The following is an 18,718-nucleotide window of genomic DNA, read 5'->3' on the forward strand; positions in this document are numbered from 1 at the left end:
GTTCAGCTCTTTATTAGACCGATCAGGTGTTTTAGACAAGCAAAGTAACACAGCTAGCTTCACAGCGGTAAACAAATGCAACATAAAAGAATGCAACACATCTTTGCATCATTGACCAAATAATCCACAGCATAAACAAATGTAATACATCTTAAACTAATATTCCACAACAATGGACAGTGAGAACTGAGTCCCATAAATTGTCCTCTGACCTCAGTATTCATTATATGACATGCAGAACCAATCTATCATTCTTTGTTAAAACTGTAGTGTTGTTGGTTTTTTGTTTTTGTTTTTCTTCTTTGAGGGCCCACCACTCAGCTCCCAAATAAATACATACAGAAGCTTATTTTCTCATGAATGCCTGGCCTTAGCTTGACTTGTTTCTTGCTAGCTTTTCTTAAATTATCTCATCTATCTTTTGTCTCTGGGTTTTTACCTTTATCCTATATACCTTTCTTTACTTACTCAGTAGCTGGCTGTGTAGCTGGGTGGCTAGCCCCTTCTTTTCTCACTCCTTGATCCTTTCTTCTCATATTTCTCCTCCTGTTTATTCTCTCTGCCTGCCAGTTCCATCTATCCTCTCTCCTGCCTTGCTATTGGCCATTCAGCTTCACAGAGGTAAACAAATGCAACATAAAAGAATGCAACATATCTTTGCATCATTAAATAAAATTCCACTGCATAAACAAATGTAACATCTTAAATTAATATTCTACAACACTCTGTCCACCAGTAAGTGTTCAGATTGGTTTTATACCATCTTTGCATTACAGATCCACAAACACACAAATAAAATGTTTTATTAAAAAACAGGAAAAATTTCAGATAGTCAGAAGTAGCTGTTTAGTAAAGTATTTGAAGTATTCCATTATTGTCATTTTTCTCTCATATCAACACCTAAGTTATTTTTACAAATAGGGGGAAGTACCAAAACCAGTTTATTTTTTATTTTTTTTTAAAGACAGAGTCTCACTATGTAGCTACAGCTGATGTCTTGGAACTCACTATGTAGACCAGACTGGCCTTGAACTCAGAGAGATCTGACTGCCTCTGCCTCCTGAGTGCTGGGATCAAAGGCGTGCACCACCATGGTTGGCTTATATCTTTTCAGTAGAAACTGAGCACAAATCTTCCGTTTTCCAGGTTTAATTTATGTAATTGGAGGAATCAGCAATGAGGGACTGGAGCTTCGTTCTTTTGAAGTTTATGATCCACTTTCCAAGCGTTGGTCTCCACTTCCTCCTATGGGAACCAGAAGAGCATATCTTGGGGTAGCAGCACTCAATGACTGCATCTATTCTATTGGAGGGTGGAATGAAACACAAGATGCTCTTCATACTGTAGAAAAATATTCCTTTGAAGAGGTAGGTTGGATTTCAAATGTTTAGTGTTTTATTTTCTTACTATACCTGTTATATCTGTAGGGATGTGTTCTCTTTTACTCATTATTTTGATCTTTTATCAACTTCTCTCTCTCTCTCTTTTTCAAGACAGGGTTTCTCTGTATAACAGCCTGCCTGGAACTCACTATGTAGACCAGGCTGGCCTTGAACTCACAGAGATCCGCCTGGCTCTGCCTCCCAAGCACCGGGATTAAAGGTGTGAGCCACCACTGCCTGGTGGGCCTGTTGAGTTTTAATTTTTACCTTAAAAATATTTTCTGATTTCTCTGGCAATTTTTATTAGGACCAATGGATTGTTATAAGTATCTTATAGGTTTGTGGGTGTTAACTAAGTAGTAAAGGGCCTACTTAGCCACTGCGATTCCCTGTGTTCAATCCAAAGCAATAGCACGAATATATATATTGGCTTTTTGGTCCATACACAGTCTCTTCTTTTAGCATATTCTTTTCCTTTTAAAAAGGAAAGTTTTTCTTTGTGTGTGTGTGTGTGTGTGTGTGTGTGTGTGTGTGTGTGTGTGTGTCTTCCATGTGTGTTCAGATATCTGCAGAGGTCAGATGAGGATATCAGCCCCCAGGATTAGAGGTATAGGTAGTGGTGAGCCATCAGATATGAGTGCTGAGATTTAAATTTAGGTCCTCTGGAAGCAGCAAGTCCTCTTATCTAATGATCCATCTCTCCAGCCTCTCTTTTTTCCCTTTTATTTATATATTTTTTTCAACCTGGTAACAGTTTAATGAAATTTTTATACCAAGAGAACAACTTAGTGAAGGGGGCTGGGATGATGGCTAGATTGATAAAATGCTTGCCACATGTTGTAGTTTGATTTCTGTTACTGTGATAAACAACTTGGGGAGGAAAGGATTTGTATCAGCTTAACCGGTTAGCCTGTCATCAAGAAGCCAAAGCACCACTTTTTAAGTCATCCATGTTTCTGTGTGCTGGTAATACTAATACTAGGGAGGCAGAAAATATAGGATCTCTGTAGCAGAATGGCCAGCTGGTCTTACTGAAATGGTGTGCTCAAGGTTCCATGACAGATATTAACCTCTAACCTCCAGACACAGGCATATACACATATGCTTACACCTGCACACATGTGCATACACAGAACACTTACACACACATTGGTGGAACATCAAGTAGGTTGGTGATAGAAAAGCAAGAACGTGTCTGCTATGGGCCTTACATGTCCTCTAATGGCCAATTCTTAGCTTTTGGGTTGGTGGGAGTTAATTGTCTGTTTATGTGTTCCTGAAAGATTTAACTAATATGAAGATGTTAGGTCACAGAGATGAGCCTTTTCGGTGGCTAAAAATAGCCTGAGATCATTTGTCTTCCAATGTGGTGTGACATTCTAGCTCTCCCCAGTTGTGGAAGTTTCAATCAATATCACCTGTAAAATATTTCGAGATGCAGATTTTTTTTGGGGGGCGGGTACTTCAGTTCACAGCTCCCCTCCTGTTGGCCAAGCATCACACCTTTGGTATGTGGAGTCCTAATGTGTCATGTCCGACATTGTGAAGAAGGTTTGTCTCTAGAATCTGATAAGGCTGAGTAGGCAAGAAAGGCAGGTTCAGGAGAGAGAAGTAGAAGCAAAGATATTAAGGAAACAACAACAATAACAAAAACCACCTGGATAAAATCAAGTCACATCTATTAGTTATAATGATCCAAGTTTGATTTTTCCCCTCCCCCCATCTGACATAACATGTGAAACATAATAGGGATATTATACCTACAATTGAAATAATCCAGAATGGGACTAGAGCGATGGCTCAGTGGTTAGGGGCACTTACTGCTCTTACAGAGGACCAAGGTTTAGTTCCCAGCACCCAAATGGTGTATCACAACTGCTTGTACTCCAGTTCTAGGGTTCCAGCATCCCTTTCTGGAACTGACAAACATGAATCACTTACATACATACAGGCAAAACACTAATTAAAAAAAAATGAAAATAAGATATTTTTAAAACAATATTCAAGAATGCAGTATGAGCTGGGAGGTGGTGGCTCACAACTTTAATCCTAGCATTGGAGAGGCAGAGGCAGGTGGATCGCTGTGAGTTCGAGGCCAGCCTGGTCTACAGAGTGAGTTCCAGGACAGCTAGGGCTACTCAGAGCAACCCTGTCTCAAAACAAAACAAAAAAACAAAACAAAACAATAAAAGAGAATGCAGTATGCCCCAAAGAAGTAAATGCAACAGAGAGACAGAGCCCAACAGCACCGATTCAACCAAGAACCCCTAGTGGACCAAGACTATCAATTAGAACAAGAGAGGCATCTTCAGACACAGACACCGCCTACACTAAGCAGAGGAAGAGATGAGTAGATACCAGTGCAAAAATACAGGCAACAACATAAAGACCTATATGACAACATCAGAACTTATTTATATGTTTTATTATTATTATTACTTTTTTTGAGACAGAGTCTCACCATGTATCATTGGCTGGCTAGGAAGTTGCTGTCTAGACTAGGCTGGTTTCCAGATCACTGGGATCCCCCTGCCTCTGCCTCCCACGTGTTGGGTTTGAAGGCATGCACCACCACAAGGGGCTTCCTTCATTTTTAAAAAATGGGGCTGGAGAGATGAAACATCAGTTAAGAGCACTACTGCTCTTTCAGAAGACCTGGATTCTGTTTCCAGCACCACATTAGGCAACTCATAACTGTAACTCCTAGTTCCAGCACCCTTTGGCTTCCATTAACACTTGCACCATGTGGTGCACATAAACTTATCCATGTGAAAACACATACAATCAATAAAAATAAACAAATCTTTTGGTGTTTTGAGACAGGATCTCTCTGTGTAGCCTTGGCTGTCCTGGAACTCATAGAGATCTGCCTGCCTCTGTTTCCCAGTGTTGGGATTAAAGCCATGCACCACTTGGCCTGGACAAATAAATCTTTAAAAAACAAAACAAGGCCAGGCAGTGGTGACGCACGCCTTTAATTCCAGCACTTGGAAGGCAGAGGCAGGCGGTTCTATGTGAGTGCCAGGCCAGCCTGGGCTACAGAATGAGTTCCAGGAAAGGCGCAAAGCTACACAGAGAAACCCTGTCTCAAAAAGCCAACAAACAAACAAACAAACCCAAACCTTCAAAACTTTTTCTCTCTTTTAAGAGGGTCTCACTGTTTAACACTGGCAGACCTGCCATTCAATATTTAGACCAAGCTGGTCTTGATCTCATAGAGTTTTGTCAGCCTCTGCCTTCTGAGTGCTGGATTAAAGGAATATTTAATCACATCCAACCTTAAAAAAATAACTTTCCATTATGAAAAAATCAGTCCTTGTTCTCAAGCTATATAAAAATATAGTACTTAATCCTTATAAATATGTTCTGCAGATTATGGACTCTACCTGATGGTCCTTGAAATAAAGTTTCCATGTTTAAATAAATCTGAGGACTATTATACACTATATTATTTTCTTGGAAATTTTAGGGATTTTGTTAGCATAAGACTTTAAAAACCTCTTAAAGGGACTGGTGAGATGGCTCAGTGGGTAAAGGCATTTGTAGAGCAAGCCTGGTAACCTGAATTTAATCCCCAGAGTCCACATACAGGTAGGAGATAACTAAAGTTGTCCTTTGACCTCCACATGCATGCATGTGTCATACATGTCCACAAACACACAAACTAAGAAATAGATTTTTTTAAAATACTCAAATATTAATTTTATATGTGAGCTAGTTAGAGTTGTTATTGCTTTGATGAAATACCATGACTAAAAGCAAGTTGGGGCAGAAAGGGTTGATTTGGCTTGCACTTCTATGTTGTAATCCACCACTGAAGGAAATCAGGAACTCAAACAGGGCAGGAACCTGGAGGCAGGATCCAATGCAGAGGCCAAGGAAGGGTGCTGCACTAGCTTGCTCATTGTGGTTTGTTCTGCCTACTTTCTGATAGACCCCAATACCACCTGCCCAGGGATGGCAGCACCCACAGTGGGCTGAGTCCTCCCATCACTAATTAAGAAAATACTCTATAGCTGGATCTTATGGAGGCATTTTCTCAATTGCCCAACAGGGCAAACTCCAAATTTTGCATTTCTTCTTTTTTTTCCCCAGAGCTGAGGACCAAACCTAGGGCCTTCCCCTTGCTAGGCAAGCACTCTACCACTGAGCTAAATCCCCAACCCAAATTTTGCATTTCTATGTCTGGTGTCAAAGGAATTTTCAGCTCTCCGACTTCTTTCAGCTCTTTTAACTCCAACATACTTCTCTCTCTTGTCCTGGTTCCATAACTGGTCTGCAGCTCTCTCTTACAGATATCCCACAACTCTGGCATCTCCAATGTCTTGGAATCTAAAGAAATCCAGGCTTCACCTTCACAGCTTCACACAGTGGCCTGTCTGAGGTTCCATGCAGGAACAACCCTGACACGTGCCTGGCCTCAGTGTCTAAAGCCACAGAGGGATATTTCATAACCCCTTTCTTGTATCTTTGACTCTAAAGCTAAACCACATGGCTGAAGCTGTCAAGTTCTCCTGCTTGATGGGGTTGGAACTTGCCCATCTTGTTCAGTTACATTTGCATCAGCTTTCTGTTGTTGATGGTTTCCTTTACTGCTTAAGCTTCCTTTATTTCCTTTTCTCAAGTTTAGAAGCTTAGCTTGGTGGGGTCTTACCCTGAGGTCACCACTCCCTTTATTCCATTTAACATCAGGGGTTTCTTCAAACCTTTTTTTTCTGTCCTACAAATTTTATTAGTCCTGGGGAAAGGGGAGAAGCAGCTCCTGTCTCTTTCGTCCATTACCGTTTGCTGTTGCCATTGATGGGGTGGTTCACATGGTTGGGAGAGGACAGGAAAGTCTTGATCTTGTAGCACTGAGATATGCTACAGAGGCAGAGAGCAAGGGAACGTTGTCCAGGCAGCCAGGGGCTAAGGACCTACCTGGTGGATCAGCAGCAGATCCAGCAAGTTGTAATTGGCAAAGGAGATCTGATCACCCACAATGAAGGCTTTGCCTCCCTGGTTCTGGGACAGCAGGGTCTCAAAAGGCTTCAGGTGTCCAAGCAGGGCCTTCACATAGTCATCTTTACCATCCTTATATTTGGTGTAGATGAGGGTGACATATTGGCAGCAAAGAACTTCCACCCCATTCATATCTACCAGGGCAGCCTTCCTCTGGTCTTTCCCATAAAGCCCAAAGGATCGGTCTAGGTGACTCAAAATGGCATTAAATTGGTACAGGGTGAGATCTCCATCCTCAAACTTGGGGAGCTGCCCACACAGACAGGTGGGCTTGAGCAAGCCTTGCATCCAGCTATCTTTGGTAACCACCTCCTCTTTCCAGCTCTGGCCCTGGTTAGCCAGCAGTATGTGCATAGCCTCACGGCACCCTCAAACTGGGAAGTAGACAATGGTGTTTGGTGGCATGGCTGCTGCATAGACAGAGACAGGGACTCAGTACTTGGTAGACAGTAATAGATCTTGGGCACAGGTGCCTTTTCTTTAAACTTTTTATCTCCTTGACCACTGGATTTTGCTCCATTACACTTCTTCATGTTCCTTTCCTCCTCAACCATACATTTTGTATTTTTCCTCGCCTATGTGTTCCTTTTCCATTGTAGATCTGCATAAGAGTGACCACTTTTAACCGAGTAACACAGTCAATACTAGGCTGTCTTGAAATCTCTGCTAATGCCAATAATCTAAAACTGTTCAATTTAGCTTCTGAATGAAAAAAAGAAAGGAAAGGACATGACCGCTCCTAGGTATGGTGGAGAAGGTTTATTGTAGATAAAAGGGAGAGTGTAGGTGGAGGCACAGACATCTGAAAGAGTCCATAGTGGATATGACCAGACTGAGCTGGGCCATGTGAGGAGGTGGGAAGAAGGGGGAGAAAGTAAAACCAGGTGCCACAGCCAGAAAGACAAAAGTCCAAAAAAGGGAAGGTAACCAAAATGTCTGGATTATATAGGGAAGACCCTGGGCTGGAGAGTTCAGGATTGAGGGCGGGTATACCAGCCATTCTCTGTTACAGGTAGGGACTGAGGGATGCTGGGAGAACCTGGTGGCCAGGTCTGCTTCAATATGTTAAATAGGCACCTCAGCCATTTGTCCTGGGTTTGAAACTTAATAGCCTTTAGCAAATTTTTGGACAAGGACAGAAAGCATTTATATTCTTTACCAAAATATCACAAGAATGGTCTCTGGGCCACTTATTATTATGGTCTTCCCCTCTGAAACTTCTTGGGCTGAGCTATCATAATTTACATTACTCTCAGCACCACTGTCTTACGTGCCCCTACTAGTATGGCAATTAAACCCAGCTTAAAGCATCCAGCTGATTTTCTATTCCAAACTCCCAAAGTCTTCCATATTCCTCTAACAAACAGCATGGTCAGGCCTATCACAGCATTACCCCACTTTTTGATACCAGCGTCTGGTTTAGTCAGTTTTGTTGCTGTAGAGACCATAACCAAGGCAACTCTTATGAAAGAAAGCATTTAATTGGGGCTGGCTTACAGTTTCAGAGGTTTAGTCCATTATCATCATGGCAGAAAGCATGATGGCATGCAGGCAGGTGCTGAGCAGAAGCTAAGAGCTAAATCCTGATTTATAGGCAGAGAGAGAGATTTGGAGAGAGAGAGAGAGAAAGAGAGAGAGAGAGAGAGAGAGAGAGAGAGAGAGAGAGAGAGAGAGAGAGAACGCCTAGAGCTGGTATGAGCTTTTGAAACCTCAAAATGACACACTTCTCCAACAAGAGCACACCTCCTAATCTTTCTAATTCTTTCAAATAGTACCATTCACTGGTGAAGAAACACTCAAAAATATCATTTTATGTGGCCATTATTATTAAACCACCACAAGTAATAAGTCCTTAACTGCTGAGACATCTCTCTAGCCACCTAAATAAAATTTTTGAAGAACCTTTTAAAAATAAAAAGTCTTTTAATATATAAGCTTTTTTCCCTTAGAATTTTGTCATCCCTTTGTTTTGAATATATTACTTACATTTCATAGACTCAAGGTCTCAGAGTGTTGACTCCTATGCATTTTTAAAACTGATTTATTTATTTTTATTTCATTGTGTGGGTGTTTTGCTTGCATGCACCACATGTATACAATGCCAGCAGAGTCCAGAAGAGAGTATTAGGTACTTTGGAACTAGTGTTACAGACTGTTGTTAGCCACCACATAGGTGCTGGGAACTGAACCTCTGTCCTCTGCAAGATCAGGCAGTGTTTTTTTTGTTGTTGTTGTTGTTGTTTTGGGTGTTTTTTTTGTTGTTGTTGTTGTTTTTTCGAGACAGGATTTCTCTGTGAAGCTTTTGGAGCATGTCCTGGAACTTGCTCTGTAGACCAGGCTGGCCTGGAACTCAGAGATCCGCCTGCCTCTGCCTCCTGAGTGCTGGGATTAAAGGCATATGCCAACACTGCCTGGCCACTTGCCCTCTATCTAGCCCCTCTGTATGATTTCTTAATCATATTTTATAGTCAGATATGTTTAACTATTCTCTAGACTTACTGTTTTATCATATCTGCCAAAAAGTTTATTAAAAATGTTGTATATACTTAACTTAATTGGATTGTTTGAATTTAAACATGTAAAGTCTAGAATATATGATTTCTCAGAAATTTTATTATTACTTTATGACACTACTAATATATCTCTTTTCTCACTTTACTAGGAGAAGTGGGTTGAAGTTGCTTCAATGAAAGTGCCTAGAGCAGGCATGTGCGTTGTGGCAGTCAATGGTCTCCTGTATGTTTCTGGAGGCCGCTCTTCTAGCCATGATTTCTTGGCCCCCGGTACCTTGGACTCAGTTGAAGTTTACAACCCTCATTCAGATACATGGACAGAAATTGGTAACATGATCACTAGTCGTTGTGAAGGTGGTGTTGCTGTACTATGACACAGAAAGCATAAATGCACGAGGAACATTTTGAAAATGTAGGTCCTGACCTTTTATAAATCAAAGATATATTTGTGATATGACCTTCTGATTCTTTTGAGGTTTACATATATTGAATAGATGAGTGATTTTTTTTCTAAAAATTTGAATGAGAATGGATATGGAATATATCTTAATAAAGAACTCATACTAACTTGCAAAGCTTAGCAACAATAGAAATGGTATTTATGTCCTACAGTTATTCAGTTATCAATAGAATCTTAGTTGTAAAAATTGTTTGCAGCCGGGCGGTGGTGGCACACGCCTTTAATCCCAGCATTCGAGAGGCAGAGGCAGGCGAATCTTTGTGAGTTCGAGGCCAGCCTGGTCTACAGAGCGAGATCCAGGACAGGCACCAAAACTACACAGAGAAACCCTGTCTCGAAAAACGGGAAAAAAAAATTGTTTGCTAGAAACTTCTGGGAAATAGTGCCTTTGGTTACTTCTCTAGTGCAGTTCAGGTTGTAACATAGCCTGTATACAGTGTAAGGATAATCTCCACGAGACAAGTTAAAGATTTCTATAATTCATGATTTGGTCCAGAACATAGTTTCCATGGTGTCATTTGACCTACAGAGAAAAGCCAGTGAAACTGTCCTTCAATGGTCCCCAAGTAAAAACACTAGAAGATTAGGAAGGGCATATATGGGGGGGTAGGGGGTTGTTGTTTTCTTTTTTGAGATAGGTCTCTACACAGCTCTGGCTGTCCTGAAACTTTATATATAGGCCAGGCTGGCCTCAAACTCACAGAAATCTGCCTGCTCCCACCGTTCCAAGTGCTGGGATTAAAGGCCTATGCCACTTGTCCAGCAAAATCTAGCTATTTAGATAGGAAAGTTTCTGCTTTTAATAGTCTAAGAGAAGATTTTACCCGCTCATATTTTTTGTTTTGATTCTGACAATACAAGTTCTTGGTGAATGTTCTTTATAAAAATACTTTTACTTTTTAAAGTTTGTGTGTGTGTGTGTGTGTGTGTGTGTGTGTGTGTGTGTGTGTGTGTTTGTCTATATGTGCACCATGTGTAGACAGATGCCTGCTGAGGCCAGAAGAGGGTGTGCTATCCCCCTGGAACTGGAGTTACAGGTGCTTGTGAGCTGCTTGATGTGGGTGCAGGGAACTGAAAGAGCAGCAAGTGCTCTTAACTTTTGAGCCATCTCTGTATTCCCTTTTTTTTTTTTTTTTTTGGTTTTTTCGAGACAGGGTTTCTCTCTGTTGCTTTGTGCCTTTCCTGGATCTCACTCTGTAGACCAGGCTGGCCTCAAACTCACAAAGATCCTCCTGGCTCTGCCTCTCAAGTGCTGGGATTAAAGGCGTGCACCACCATTGCCTGGCAGTGCGCCACCACAGCCTGGCTGTATTCCCTCTTGATGACAGTTTTTTGTTTTTTAAATATGTGTGTGAGTGTCTTACCTGCACTTTTGTCTGGGATCTTGCATTACAGATGGTTGTGAACCTCCATGTGGGTGCTGGGGTCCTCTGGAAGAGCAGCCAGTGCACCTAACCACTAAGCCATCTCTCCAGCCCCTTAATAACATTTCTTGATTGAAATAGTATGTAATGGGTATAAGAATACCCCAGGCATTATTATGTGTTTACAAGTTTCTTCTTTATTTTCTAGATAGTCACGAAAGTTATCTATTTAGTTTTAAGAAGAGAGACTTTTGTGAGATTATTAAGCTTTGTTTAATTTATTTGTACTTGGGTAAGCCTATGTAATAGCTTAGTATAATGCTACTGCCTAGCTTGGAGAAAGCTGAATTGTAGTTACAATTTTTTGTTTTGTTTTTTGTTGATTTTGATTGTTTGTTGCTTTGGGGACAGTTTCACTATTCAGTCCAAGTCATCCTTGAACTCTCAACAATTTTCCTGCTTAACCTTCCGAGTGCTGGGATAACAGGCATGAGCCATCATACTTGGCTCTGTAGGTACAGTTTTGAGCATCCTTAATCTGAAACCCAAAAGCTTTTGAATGCTGACATCCAATGCAAAAAAAAAAAATGTTTCAGATTTTGAATCATTTTAGATTTCTGATTTTCAGAATAGGGATGCTTAGCTGATAAATAATGCTACATAGTCTAAAATCTGGTGTATTCTGAGGTCCAAAACACTTCCAGTCCCAATCACTTCAGACCTTCATCAGAGATTTAACCTGTACATGTGGAGTTTTTTAAAAAGATTTATTTATTCATGTATTTTATGTACACACCAGAAGAAGGAATCTGATGCCATTCAGATGGCTGTGAGCCACCATGTGGTTGCTGGGAATTGAACTCAGGACCTCTGGAAGAGCAATTAAGTGCTCTTAACCGCTGGGCCATCTCTCCACCCCGGAATTTTTTTTTTAAGCTGAAGATCGAACCCAGGGCCTTGTGCTTGCTAGACAAGCGCTCTACCGCTGAGCTAAATCCCCAAGCCCCGGGAATTTTTTTTTTTATAGACAACGATTGTGTGAGTTATAACTACCTTGGATCTAAAACTGCTTCTAAAAACTTGTTTCCCCTGATAATCATTGTTAAGAATTGTTTTATGCTGAGTTCTGAAGTTTGTGATCACTGCTTATATTTTTGCTAGGCAGTTAGAGCCATATTATTAAGGATTTGCATGCTTTAGATTTAACTGGCTGGCTCAAGGCTATGATTTTTCTTTTTTTCTTTTTCTTTACTTTTTTTTTTTTTTTTTTTTTTGGTTTTTCAAAATAAGGTTTCTCTGTGTAGTTTTGGAGCCTGTCCTGGAACTCACTTTATAAACCAGGCTGGCCTTGAACTCACAGAGATTTGCCTGGCTCTGCCTCCCAGTGCTGGGATTAAAGGTGTGTGCTACCACTCCCCAGTGATTTCTCTTTCTCTCTCTCTTTTTTTTTTTTTTTTTGCTAAAATCTTTCAGTATATTGTTAGAAGCATCAACACCTTACCTCTGATCAGCATTAAACATGTCATACAACACAGACAGAAAGTAGTGTCTCCTCCTATGAATTTCTTGAAAGTTTGAGAGGTTGTAATTAGGATCTATAAGATGTCAGTAAAAGAATACCAAGAATATTCATAGTCTACTTTAGCTAACCCATGTGTTCCTAATGTTTCTAATTAGAGAATCTGCTTTTTGGTTCAAAACAGATTTGCAAAATACTAGTTCAGTTTCTCATTATTGCCCAGTACCAGACAAAAAGGGCAAGGGATATGATACTTACACACGAACGCACACGCACGCACGCACTCGTGGCGGAAATGGAATGTCAAGACATTCAGTATTTGGTGTGTATGTATGTATGATCAGTTCAGAAGTTCCCTGAAAAGTTAACTAAATGTGTATTATTTCTCAGGTGATAACATACTATTTTTGAAAGAATGTACTAATAAAGTTCTAACTATTTTCTTTACTTTGAATTAACTTAGTTCATCAGCATTACTGGATAACCAAACTGTAATAGGATTACACTAGCATTTGTTTTTAACTTTAAGAATGTACACATTTAGTTACATAATTGCATTTTTAGAGAAATTAAAGTGCTCTTTCTCCAGAATGTTTGGCAGTCCCAGTATGTTTCTAAATACTGTCCCTTTTATGTGGTGGCGGATCCCTGTAAGTCCCAGCTACTGGAGGAGACTGAGGACAGGAGTTTGAGGCTGCATAAAATACTAGAGTTGGGGGACAGAATTACAATCTAGAGATAGAGAGCTCAGAGGTAAGATCACCTGCATAGTATGCATGAAATGCTGCATTTAATCCCTAGCACCTCAAAAAAAATTATTTTTAATAATAATTAGAATCAGTATTCAGCCAGGTTTTGTAGCTAGAGTTTTCCTGCCTGGCCCACAGTCAGGGCAAATCTCTCTCACCTGCCAGTCCCACAGTGCTCAAACCCGACCAAGTAAACACAGAGACTTATATTGCTTACAAACTGTATGGCCGTGGCAGGCTTCTTGCTAACTGTTCTTACAGCTTAAATTAATCCATTTCTATTAGTCTATACCTTGCCACGTGGCTCATGGCTTACCGGTATCTTCACATGCTGTTTGTCATCATGATGGCGGCTGGCAGTGTCTCTCTGACTCAGCCTTCCACTTCACAGCTTTATTCTCCTCCTTGTCCCGCCTACACTTCCTGCCTAGCCAATGGCCAATCAGTGTTTTATTTATTGACTAATTAGCAACACATTTGCCATACAGAACATCCCACAGCGAGGTGTGGTGTCTCTCACACCTTTAATCTTAGTACTTAGTACTTAGTACTTAGTACTTAGTACTTAGTACTTAGACCAGAGGCTAGCCTGGTCTACATAGCAAGGTCCAGGCCAGAAGCAGCTATGTATTGTGGTCTTGTCTCAAAAAAAAAAGTAACTGCTGTGGGATGGTTTGTATGTCAAGTGTGTTGCTGATTGGTCAGTAAATAAATCACTGATTGGCCATTGGCTAGGCAGGAAGTATAGGCGGGACAAGGAGAAGAATTCTGGGAAGTGGAAGGCGGAGGGAGAGACACTGCCAGCTGCCACCATGACAAGCCGCATGGGAAGATCCCGGTAAGCCACGAGCCATGTGGCAAGGTATAGATTAATGGAAATGGATTAATTTAAGATATAAGAACAGTTAGCAAGAAGCCTGCCACGGCCATACAGTTTGTAAGCAATATAAGTCTCTGTGTTTACTTGGTTGGGTCTGAGTGGCTGTGGGACTGGCGGGTGAGAGAGATTTGCTCTGACCGTGGGCCAGGCAGGAAAACTCTAGCTACAAGTAACTTTTTTTTTTTTTTTTTTTTTTTTTGTAAACAGACAGAATCTCACTATGTAGATGGCTTGGAACTCTCTATGTAGATCAGACTGATCACAAACCCATCAATAAACTTGTCTCTGCCTCCTCAACTGCTCAAATTAAAGGTGTACACCACCATGCCTAGCGGTAACTTTTTTTTTTTTTTTTTTTGGTTTTTCGAGACAAGGTTTCTCTATGTAGCTTTGGAGCCTGTCCTGGAACTCACAGAGATCCACCTGCCTCTGCCTCCATTCACTGTAGGTAAAATTAACCTACAAATTAGTATTTTGAAAGTGAAATTGGGTAATCAGACTGAAAGTATGACTAGCTTCTCTGGAAGACAACACATTTGAGATTAGGGAAAAAAATTGAAGCAACTCAGAAGCAAAGAAGCACTTCCTCATCAAAATAGTTTAATAGAATCTGAAGAAGCTCTGAAAGGACAAATTTTCCATAACAGCCAATACTATTCTGTATATTAAAAATTCTGTAGTCATTTCAAACTGCTACATTACCCGATGAGCACTTTAGTAATAAGAATGGATCTGGTGTGATGATGTATTAGTTTGCTATTGCTGCTATTAACAATATGCTAAAGAAATTTAAGCAAAGGGCTTGTTGCTTACTTGTGAGGACCATGAGTTCAAATCTCCAGAGACTCACTTAAATGCTGGTTAGATATGGTGGCCTGCATCTAATTACAATCTCAGAAAGGTTAAGGTAGTATCTCCAGAGAAAGCTGGCTAGCGAGACTATCCATATCAGCCAGTTCTGGGTTGATTGAAAAACCCTGCATCAATGATTGAGATGGAAGAGTGTTCAAGAATGATTCCTGACATTTACCTTGGGCCTCCATATACATGCATCCACATGCACACCACACACACATGAAAACTGGCAGTGGGGGTAGGGAGCAAATAGTATGTTGACTCTTCTGGAGGCTATAAGTATGAAATCAGTATTAGTAGTTACTTCCTCTGGAGAGCTATGAGAGAATGACCTGTTTCATGCTACTGATCTGGTCTGGTAGGTGATCATTAACATATTTATATGGTATTTATTCTCCATGATCCCAAATATTTCTTTTCCTTTTTTCTTTTTTGTTTTTTCCAACACAAGTTTTCTCTGTGTAACAGCCTTAACTGTCCTAGAACTCACGTTGTAGACCAGGCTGGCCTTGAACTCAGTGATCGCCTGCCTCGGCCCCTGATCGCTGGAGTTAAAGGTGTGCACCACTACCACCTGGCCGAAATAGTCCCTTTACAAAAATACTAATTATATCATGTGAAAGTCTATCAATACAATATAAACCTTAATTATGTAAAGGCCCCCTTTCTGAAAGTCACAGGATGACTTACTAAAGGTTAGGGGTGCCAAAGCTTAATTCCTAACAGATGCATAAGTTACTGTTTTGATACATTTCTTCCTTTGTTCCTTATCTGGAGACTATTTTAGTGCCTACAATCAAACCCACATAGAATAGATCTTAATACAGCATGTTAACTTTGAACAAAGGGTGGAAATTTAATACTTATACACCAGTATGATTAATGTACTATGCCAACCCACCACATAAAACTGGTATACCTTTTCAAAGTTGACACAGAACTCAAGTCTTCAAAAATTCAAATGTGGCCGGGCGGTGGTGGCACACGCCTTCAATCCCAGCACTCGGGAGGCAGAGGCAGGCAGATCTCTGTGAGTTTGAGGCCAGCCTGGGCTACCAAGTGAGTCCCAGGAAAGGCCCAAAGCTACACAGAGAAACCCTGTCTCGAAAAACTAAAAAAAAAAAAAAATTCAAATGTGTATATATGTATATACATCTATATATAACCTGTAGCATCAGTAGCAACCTGAATAAAATGTAGAAACATCCAGCATATTCCATTAAAAAAATAAAATAAGCCGGGCGGTGGTGGCACACGCCTTTAATCCCAGCACTCGGGAGGCAGCGGCAGGCGGATCTCTGTGAGTTCGAGGCCAGCCTGGGCTACAGAGTGAGTTCCAGGAAAGGTCCAAAGCTACACAGAGAAACCCTGTCTCGAAAAACGAAAACAACAACAACAAAAAAACCCAACAGAAAACAGCAAAGTTCTGTTATCACTGTTTTGATACATGGAACTTTTTTTTTTTTTTTTAAATCTGGCTTCTCAATCATTATCTGGAAGGAAAACATTGTAGAATAATATTAAAAACAGATCTGAGGGCTGGAGAGATGGCTCAGAGGTTAAGAGCACCGACTGCTCTTCCAGAGGTCCCGAGTTCAATTCCCAGCAACCACATGGTGGCGCACAACCATCTGTAATGAGATCTGGCACCCTCTTCTGTGTACGTAATAAATAAATAAATCTTTAAAACAAAACAAAACAGATCTGAAAAGCAGTCACTACTATGTGACAGATCTTCATAGCAGGAATTACTAGAATAGAAAACGTGTGTGTGTGTGTGTGTGTGTGTGTGTGTGTGTGTGTATGTATGTATGTATGTATTATTATATACTTTGCTCCTAAAATTTGTAACTATTATTTGCGTACTTGTATCATTGAAGATAAAACATTCAAAGTGACATAACTTCCCCTGATTTATTCATATCTCCTGTAAGTTTCTTTTCTGATCATCCTGCACTGACTTCCCATGTGCCAGTCTGTGGGGTACTAGGAACCAAACTGAGGGCTTTGTGCATGACAAGTATTCTATCCACCTGTTGATGTAATTCTAAACAGTCTTATTAAATAAGAAACCCAGAGCCAAATAAAGAGTTAAAAGCCCAAGAGGTCAGAGCACTAGTGAATAGCCTTTAGCTTACCAGATGCTGCTGTCCTTACCCTCTGAAAGAGACCTACTTCCTGTGTGTCTGTATTTTTATTGACTTTCTGTTCTGCCTTCTCATTGGTTCTAAACCCAACCACATGACTTCTTTGTCACTGCCTGTCTATACAGACCTCCAGGTCTCTATGGTTGGTACTTGGATTAAAGGCGTGTGTCACCAAGCTGGCCATGTCCTTGAACACACAGACTTTGCCTGCCATGTGATTGAATTAAGGGTGTGTGCTACCACTGCCAGACTTCTGCTAAATGGCTTGCTATTAGCTCTAACCCCCAGGCAACTTTATTTATTAACATACAAATAAAATCACATTTCAGCACAAATAAAATATCACTATATCCCCCAAGCTACATTCCTAGCCCCCATACCAGGTTTTCAGTTCAAAATCAAGATGCCAGGCTGAGGATGTACTGCTCAGCAGCATTGCTTTCATACCATTTATGAAGCACTAGGTTCAATCCGTAGTGCTATGGAAGGAGGAAAAACAAAATCAAACAAACCAAAGAAATACTTTTGCCATTATTTTATTTGAGACAGGGCCCCCTCTATGTAGCACTGGCTGTCCTGGAACTTGCTAAGTAGATCTGCCTGCTTCTGGATTAAGGGTGTAATCCACTATCCCTGGATTTTGTTTTGTTTTTGTAGACAGAGTTTCTATGTATAGCCCTGGCCGTCCTGGAACTAGATCTAAAGATCAGGCTGGCCTCAAACTAAAGAGATACACCTGCCTCCCAAGTGCCAGGAGTAAAGGTGTATGCAACCACCACCCAACCATATTTTATAATTTTTTACTTATTTTTGATTTTTCAGACAGGGTTTCTCTGTACAGTTCTAGCTGTCCTGGAACTTGCTATGTAGGCTAGGTTGTCCTCAAACAGAGAGAGCTGTCTCCCTCTCGAATGCTGCAATTAAAGGCATGCTCCACCACCATCTGGCTTTAATTTTTTTGTTTTGTTTTTTGAGACAGGGTTCCTCTGTTTATAGTTTTGGTGCCTGTCCTGGATCTTGCTCTGTAGACCAGGCTGGCCTGGAACTCACAGATATCTGCCTGGCTCTGCCCCCATCCACACAGTGCTAGGATCAAAGGTATGTGCCACCGCCACCTGGCTTCTGGCTTTAATTTTTTTTTTAAAAAAAATTTATTTTTATGTGTATGGGTGTTTTGCCTGCATGTGTGTCTGTGTATCACACATGTTCCTTGTGCCCAAGGAGACCACATTCAAACCCCTGGAACTGGAGTTATAACTGATCGCAGAATGTGGATGCTGGCAATTGAGTATGATGCTCTTAACCACTAAGCTATTATAGTAAAAGCCTCGGTAGGCTAAGTCTGGTCAGAAAACACCAAAAAACAAAAGCTAAGAAATTTGTCCGGCTTTTCTGTGAAAGTGTCTTTTGTTATGACATGACACTGCTGTCTACCACCTTTACAGCCACAGATCATTTCAGTTCATAAAACTAAGTTATGTCAGGTAAAATAAGCTTAGATAAGCCAGTTATAGTGGTACATGCCTTTAATCCCAGCACTTGGGAGGCAGAGGCAGGCAGATCTCTATATATTTGAGACCATCCTGGCCTTATATAGAGAGTTCCAGGACAGCCAGAGCTGCATACTGAAGCTAGAGCTACATTCTGAGACCCCATCTCTCTCTCTCTTTTTTTTTTCCTTCTCGAGACAGGGATTCTCTGTGCAGCTTTGCGCCTTTCCTGGAACTCACTCTGTAGCCCACACTGACCTCGAACTCACAGAGATCTGCCTGACTCTGCTTCCCGAGTGCTGGAATTAAAGTCATGTGCCACCACTGCCTGTGGAGACCCTATCTCTTATTTTAAAAA

The 18,718-nt window shown here is 40.9% G+C and overlaps 1 protein-coding gene and 1 pseudogene across 1 annotated transcript in view; one reads left to right on the top strand and one right to left on the bottom strand.

Annotated features, from left to right (window-relative positions):
* The window catches only part of Ipp (intracisternal A particle-promoted polypeptide), a 36,434-nt gene extending 26,963 nt beyond the window's left edge, over positions 1–9,471 (top strand). The window contains exons 8-9 of the mRNA XM_059254768.1: positions 1,147–1,367; positions 9,046–9,471. Coding sequence (XP_059110751.1) covers positions 1,147–1,367; positions 9,046–9,270 — 446 coding nt within the window. The 3' untranslated portion in view covers positions 9,271–9,471. The remainder of the gene's footprint in view (positions 1–1,146; positions 1,368–9,045) is intronic.
* LOC131903916 (glutathione S-transferase P-like) lies at positions 5,961–7,029 on the bottom strand (annotated as a pseudogene).
* Positions 9,472–18,718: the final 9,247 nt, after the last annotated feature.

Source organism: Peromyscus eremicus, chromosome 2, assembly GCF_949786415.1.
Source record: "Peromyscus eremicus chromosome 2, PerEre_H2_v1, whole genome shotgun sequence".
In the NCBI taxonomy this organism is placed as follows: Eukaryota; Metazoa; Chordata; class Mammalia; order Rodentia; family Cricetidae; genus Peromyscus; species Peromyscus eremicus.